Source organism: Pyrgilauda ruficollis, unplaced genomic scaffold (genome assembly GCF_017590135.1).
Source record: "Pyrgilauda ruficollis isolate IOZ18807 unplaced genomic scaffold, ASM1759013v1 scaffold15, whole genome shotgun sequence".
NCBI classification, from domain to species: Eukaryota; Metazoa; Chordata; class Aves; order Passeriformes; family Passeridae; genus Pyrgilauda; species Pyrgilauda ruficollis.
In genome coordinates this window covers 186,488-193,334 of record NW_024513654.1, presented here as the reverse complement: position 1 = coordinate 193,334, position 6,847 = coordinate 186,488, and the positions used below count along the sequence as shown (strand labels likewise).

The 6,847-nt window shown below is 61.0% G+C and overlaps 1 protein-coding gene across 1 annotated transcript; it reads right to left on the bottom strand.

The window, feature by feature from the left end:
• Window positions 1-2,430: 2,430 nt before the first annotated feature.
• RNF26 (ring finger protein 26) lies at window positions 2,431-6,298 on the bottom strand. Its single transcript, XM_041461560.1, has one exon. The coding sequence runs from the start codon at window positions 5,976-5,978 to the stop codon at window positions 4,626-4,628; it is 1,353 nt and encodes a 450-aa protein (XP_041317494.1). The 5' UTR covers window positions 5,979-6,298; the 3' UTR covers window positions 2,431-4,625.
• Window positions 6,299-6,847: the final 549 nt, after the last annotated feature.

Below are 6,847 nucleotides of genomic sequence, written 5' to 3'. Positions count from 1 at the left end.
GGCTAGGGAGGGACCAGCATCCCTCAGCCAGGGCAAGAGAGGAGCCTATAAAAGAGCCAGGCTGAGCCCACAGGTGCTGAGTGCAGCTCACAGAGGCAGCAGTTAGGTCGTTTTGTCGTTTCTTTTGAGGTTTTTGTGGTTGCTTTGTGGGTTTTTAGAAACAAAAATAAATGTCAGCACCTCTTTTCAGAGCAGTACTCGTGTCCTTGGCACTCCAAGGTCACCTGAGGAGGTCAGCAGGCACCAGAGATTAAAGAGATCAACTGGGCCATGTCTGAGGCCCTACAGCTGCACAGGGCTTATGGTGTCAGAGTGTGGAAATGCCCCAGAGGTGAAGGGTGGCCTGGTGACTCCTGGCAGCAGCAGGATGGCTCCTGCTCCACCCAAAAGTTTGGTTATGGCCCAGGTTCAGAGGCCCCATGGCTGCTGAGGCACAGGGAACACTCCCAGACATCTTCAGGACTGCTGACCTGGTAAGGAGACCTTTAACCTGGGCATGGCAGGGGAGGGGACAATCCTTGCTCACGTGGGGGCGGGGTGGGCAAGAAAAGGACCACAAGCCTGGATTTCAGGAGAGCAGACACTGGCTCCTTCAGGGATGTCCTTGGGAGAATCCCATGGCCTGGAGAGGATCAGCTCCTCCAAACTCAGGTCCATCCCCACGAGCAGGGCTGAGAAGTGCTGATCAAACCCTGCCATGGGCTGCTCAGAGGGGCAGCAGAGTCTCCCCCCACGGAGACACCGGGAACCCTGCTGTCCCCAGAACCGAGCAAGCTGCTCTGGGCTGGGTGACCTCGGTGTCCCCGAGGCTGCGAGGCACCGCGGTCGGGGAGCTGCTGAGGCTCCCCGTGCTGGCTCGCTAATGAGAGCCCAAGCTGGTGCCGGCAGCAGCCCGAAGGCTCCCCGCGGTTCTGCTGCAGATCCTCACCTGCTCCCTCCCTGCCGGCCGGGTATCATTCCCGCTCCTGCTGCGCCGCATCTGCGCTCCCCGCCGGCAGGCAGACCGTGCCTCTTGTCCCCAGGCTGTGGCGAGAGGCTCATTAGGGAGGGGGAGTTGCAGCTGGGCTGACAAAGGGATTTTTCCCAACGCCTGGGGGCTCCTGCTTTCAGCGGGCTGCCAGAGCCCACCACCCCGGTGCTGCTAAACTGGGCAGCATCGCGCTGCTCTCTCCTTGGGGAAGGGTCTGGGCACTTTGATGAGCTGAGAGCAGCCTGCTTGGCTCGTGTGGGAGCCTCCCAAGCACGTTCTGCAGCAGGAACACCCCGAGGAGTCCAAATCTTCTGTCCTGGAGTGGCCCAGGCTGTGCAGCCCTGCACCAAACCCGAAGTGCCGGGGCGGGCAGGGCTCACCGAGCTTGTCCATTAGCACGGAGGTGGTTGCATTTTCCTCCTGCAACTGCGGGCTGCTTGAGCAGAGATTGAGCCAAGTGTGTGCACGATGGCTCCCGGGGGAGGGCCGTGTCCTGCACATCCTGTCCTCTCTGGGAAAGCTCGGCTGCAGTGGCCTGAGGTGGCCGAGCGCCCTTCCCATCCCCTGCCGGGGCTGCCTGGGCAGGGCAGGGCAGACATTCCCTGCCGATCCCACCCTCCTGCCCCTTCTGCAGCCTCCCCAGGTGCCCAGCCAGCCTCAGGTCACACCCTAGGAGCCTGAGAAGTGCCTCAGTTTACCCAGTTATCTGCCAGCACTGCCCTCCTGCCTGTGCCTGAGCAGATATCTGCCTCTTTCTGGCCTCCCAGCAGCTCCCATCTCCCCTCTCTTGGTTTCCATCCTGATTAAAATGAGCCACTTTGCTGGCATGGCCCTGCCAGGGCAGGGCAAGCCAGGACTCCTGGAGTCTCTGCCCATCAGGGTCCTGAGCCATTTTTCCAAACAATTTATGAGGATGCTGGGGAAGCAGAGAGTGCTTAAAAGCACAAAGCAACCTGCCAGGAGCTCAGCTCCGAGCCAAGGAGCAGCTCCTTGTGCAGCAAATGCATCTGCTCAGTAACCCTGAGCCTGCCACAGCCTTTCTGCAAGGCAAGACCCAGCCCCGTGCTGCCCCCATCCCAGGGACAGTGAACATGTCCCATTCTGCCAGCCTGGAACACACTGGGAGACCCCAGCCCCTCCTCCCTGTCCCCTGGTGTGGTGTATTCACAACCATCTCCTCTCACTGTGGGTGGGCAGAGCAGGAGTTGGGGGCTGCCAGCTCTAAAAGCCCACCCAGAGTGGGTTTGGGTGTGAATTCACCTCCTGGGTGCTGGATTTTCCCTGGCTCCAGGCTATCCCACAGCACTGCTTTTCTGGAGGCAAACACCCCCGAGCCCGCAGGTGATGTTGAGTCTTTGTGGGGAGTGATGGGCTTTCCATGGAGCCCAGGGCTGGATAAAGGAGGCACAAACACTCATTTCCCCCAAAAAATCCTTCCCAAGAATGAGGCAGCGCCCAGCTTTTGGTAAAGGAGATTTTAATCTGCTCAGTATCTAGTCCATAGTGCAAAGAGTTAAACTTAAGGCAAAGCCTTCTCTTATAAACAGCAAACAGGCCCTAAACAAACAAGCGTGACTGCTATCATCATAATAATCATAGTAACAAAAAAAGGGGTTAAGGGAACAAACTGCACTTTTGGGGAGGTGTCCTTTCCCCCCCAGCCTGTAACTCACGTAGGGAACGTTGCACCCCCTGATCCATGAGCTGGTCCCAAGGGAATGCTGCTGCCTGTGGCAGGGCCACAATCCCACTCCTGAGTGACTCCAGCTGCAGCTCCCTGACTGCCCTGCAAGTGCCTGGGACAGGCCAGAGCCTGGGCTCACACTCCTCTGCTGAGGGTTTGGCTGCTCCCAAGTGTTGGTGGCTGGAGAGAGCCAGCCTGAACAAGGGAGGTGTGTGGGGAGGCACAGGGACAAGAGCTTGAGCAACGGGGAGCTTTGCATCTCCTTGAAGTGGAGTGGAGGCAGCTGAGAGCCCTTCTAACACCCATCAGTGCTCAAAAGCCTGGCTTGGCCAGGAATCCTTCCAGCTCCCAGGAAATGTGGGAGCAACCAGCCCTGGCAGTGCCTTTCTGAGCAAAGCCACTCAACAAGAAGATAGTTCCTTGCTAGAGCTCAGCTTTACAGCTCAGAGGCATCTCCCAGCACAGCCTGGCCTCTCTGCTGCCTCTGTTTTGGCTTAAATTGCTAATCAAGAAGGAAAACAGAAGGAAAAGCATGCCAGCTGCCCTCAGGCTCTTGGCTTGCAGTCCAGAGTCAAGACTCTCTCCGGTCTGGCTCCAGCCAAAATTGGCTGTGGCGTGTGGCTGACCTCAGACAAGCAGCTGGAAAAGGAAAAGCTTTTTAGTGCAAGGCCCTCTTGCAGCCCAGCAATTTCTTGGAATGGTGTTGGATGCCCAAGCTGGGATGAGCCATCTCAGCCCTGCCCCAGCCAGGATGGGATGCACTCCTTGGACTTCAGGGGACACTTCTGAATGGAAGTGGCTACATTGGTGACAGACAAGACAAAACAAAGGTACAGCCCTGCCCTAACCCAAGATATCCGTGGTCCTGGTACTGCTCTATGCACACAACTGCAGATCCACAGCACGGATGTGCAGAAACTGTGCCTGGAGCTGGAATGTCTGTGAGCTCCCAGGAGCTTTGGGGTGCTCCCTCTCCTCCCAAGGAGTTCCTCCCTCTAGCCAGCCCAGCCTGGGAAGGAGCCAGCAAGCTCTGGAGCGACCCTCCCTGCTCCATGGCACTCTTAGCCTGCAAATGTGTGGGTTTTGGAGAGGATTCTCCAGCCTTGGCTCAAATCTGGGCTGCTGCTGCTGCCAGGGCTGGGAGCACTGGCTGGGGGGCCACTCCTGAGTTCCCCAAGCAGCACCACCAGCCCTGCAGAGGGACTGATCCCTCCAGTCTCTCCGTGCAGGTAGCCTGATGTGTGCTCGCTAGTCTTGCATAGGTGATGCGTGGAAGCAGCAGCAGCAGCACTGAGCTCTGCAGGGAGCTGAGCCCATCACAGCTCCACGCTGTCCTGGCAAGAGAGATCCCTCAAAAAGCAAAGCCCTGGGGTGATGAAGTACCCCAGAAACCCTGTTCTCCAGCTGAGAGCCAGGTTCAGCAAACACTAAAAAACTCGAGTGTGCTCCTGGCTCTCCCTGGGCCTTGCAAACAGGGCACTCCTCCCTTTTCCCATGGAGCTCCTCCACTTTGATGGTGGCAGGAGGAAACAGGCCTGGATGCAGCCTGCCAGGTAATTTTCTAGTGAGACCCTGGGAAAAAAACCTCCCTTGCCTTGCACCAGCCCCTGTGATTGCCAGGAGGGCACAGCCTGTAACCTTCCATCAGCTTTGGCTAGGAGGGACCAGAGCATTTTTCTGCGCTCTGCTTTGGATCTCAGGCTGCAGGCTGAAGGCAACGGGCCCTGAAACAGCAAAAGTTGTCAACAAAAAACCAGGTAACTCTTCCAGCCCGCTGCAGAGATCAGTATTGTGCTTGCTAGCAAGAGCTACAACCTAGTTAGGCAGCAAATGTGACCAGCAGACAGCCCACAGCGTTCTGCCCTTCCAGCACCATCCACAGTTCTTTGGAAGCTGCTCAAGGCAGCCCTGGGAAGTGCAGACAGGGGTGCCTTTGACCTCCTGGGAAAACAGCCCAAGCCCCCCGTGGGCTCACAGGTACACGTTGAGGGTCTGCAGGATCACCTGGCGGCACAGGGGGCAGTTGCGCTGGTAGATGTCCTGCTGCAGGAGCACCTCCGTGCACTCCTGGCACAGGCACAGGTGCCTGCAGGGCAGCAGCAGGACTGTCTTGGTCTGGTCCTGGCAGATGACGCATTTCTTACGCTCCTCTTGCTCTTTCAGCAGCACCCAGGGGTCGTTGTCAGCTCCCTCAGCGCTCCCGGCTGTCGCGTCCAGCTGCCGCTTCCTCGGGGCTTTCCACCACGACGTGCCCGGCTCCTCCCTGGATGTCTGGGGACGCTGCCCTGCCCCAGCACGGCTCAGAGCAGGCCGTGGCTGCGGCCCCTGCTCTGCATCCAGCTGCTCCTCCAGCTCGGCCAGCAGCTGGCCCAGTGTCACCCTGTCGGCGGCCGGAGCTCTGGGAGCACCCACGGCCCGTCGCTGGTCGCTGCCCTGGTTCCCCACCCTGCCTCCCTGGCTCCAGTTGGTCACCTGCTGGATCCAGTCCACCAGCCTGCGCCAGGGCTGCGAGGTCACGGCCACCCCCAGGGTGAGCACGGCCACCTGGTAGAGCCGCCAGACGTCCCGCTGCAGGCGGCGGAAGGAGGGCAGCGCGTGCAAGTAGCCCAGCAGGTAGCCCGTCAGCGTCCACAGCAGCCCGGGGTTGAAGGCGAAGGCGCTGACCAGCACGATGAGCAGCAGCAAGCCCAGGCCATAGACGTTGACGAAGAAGACGCTGATGAAGAGGTCGGCGGCGCAGCAGAGCAGCTCGAAGGCCATCTGGCAGGGCGACCACAGCAGGATGGACACGGCGATGGCGCCGCTGGACACGTGCGCCAGGAACGCCGCCAGCAGCTCGGCCACCCTCACCACGGGCCCGGCCAGCGAGTCCCAGAGGGCGGCGAGCAGCGTGAAGAGGTTCTGCGTGCCGATGAGACACACGTTGACCAGGCTGTTGACCAGGTACATCAGCAGGCTGGTGCCGATGGCCAGCGCCTCGCACAGCTGCCGGCCCAGCGCCTGCCCGCAGCCCAGCACGGCGCCCAGCCCTCGCTGCGCCAGCTCCCGGCCCCGCAGCGCCACGTGCGACGCCAGGTGCGACACCAGGTGCCCGGCCGCCCTCATGCCCTCCATGGCCCCGCAGCAGCCGCGCACCAGCACCAGCGCATCCCAGCACGCCACCGCCGCGGCGGCCGCGGCCGCGGGCAGGCTGGAGGCCGCGGCCAGCAGCCACAGCAGGGCGGACACCAGCGAGGACACCAGGAAGAAGTTGAGGTCGAGCACCAGCAGCAGCAGGTCGAGCAGCAGGCGCAGCCCGCGGAGCAGCGCGAACAGCACGTCCATGGTCCCCGCGGGGCCGTACGGCAGCTCAGCCGCGGGGCCCCTCCGCCATGGGCGCAGCCATCTTGGCACCCGCCGCCGTGCGCCGCGCGGCCAATCAGCGGCGGGGGCTCCGCCCGGACTCGCCGCCCATTGGTCGGTTCGCAGGATGCGGCGGGGGCGCGGCTTCCAGCAGGGGGGCGAGCTTGGCCACGCCCACTGCCGTTCATTTAAAGGGCCAGTAGCGCCCGTTGGCCCGGACCGTTCGCTCCTCCGCTCGCGACGTCGGTTTTTGCAGTTTTTTTAACTGCGGAATGAAGACTGTCGCTGTAACTCCTGATCTGTTTGTGGAAGTGGATCCCCCTGATCGCTACATAAGGAGGAAAAGCTCACAGGGACACTTTCCAAATCCCGGATTGATCCAACCCAGTCCAGCCTGGCCTTGCGCTCTCCCGGGGATGGGACAGGCACAGCGTCCCTGGGCAACCTGTGCCAGGCCCTCCCCACCCTCACAGGGAGGAATTGCTGCCCAATATCCCATGTAACCCTGCCCCCTGTTAGTGGGAAGCCATTCCCCATGTCCCACCAGTCCCAGAGAGGGCACAGGGATGCCCAGGGGATGCAGCAGCTCTGCTCTGGAGACAGGCTGGGAGAGCAGGGGGTGTCCAGCTTGGAGAAGAGAAGGAAGAGGGGACCTAGGAGCCCCTTCCAGTGTCTAAAGGAGCTCCAGGAGAGCTGGAGAGGGGGTTTGCACAAGGGATGGAGTGGTGGGATGGGGTTCAGGAGCCAGGACAGGGCAGGCACAGTGCGCAGGATGGGCAGGGCTTGAAGCCAGCCCCTGGTTCCAAACAGCACAGGGGGATCCCAACACCCGCAGTGGCCATGCATGAGAG

What these genes read in the sequence shown, in the direction of transcription:
- RNF26 (XM_041461560.1), bottom strand. Translation starts at nt 5,978, where the DNA reads ATGGACGTGCTGTTCGCGCTGCTCCGCGGGCTGCGCCTGCTGCTCGAC.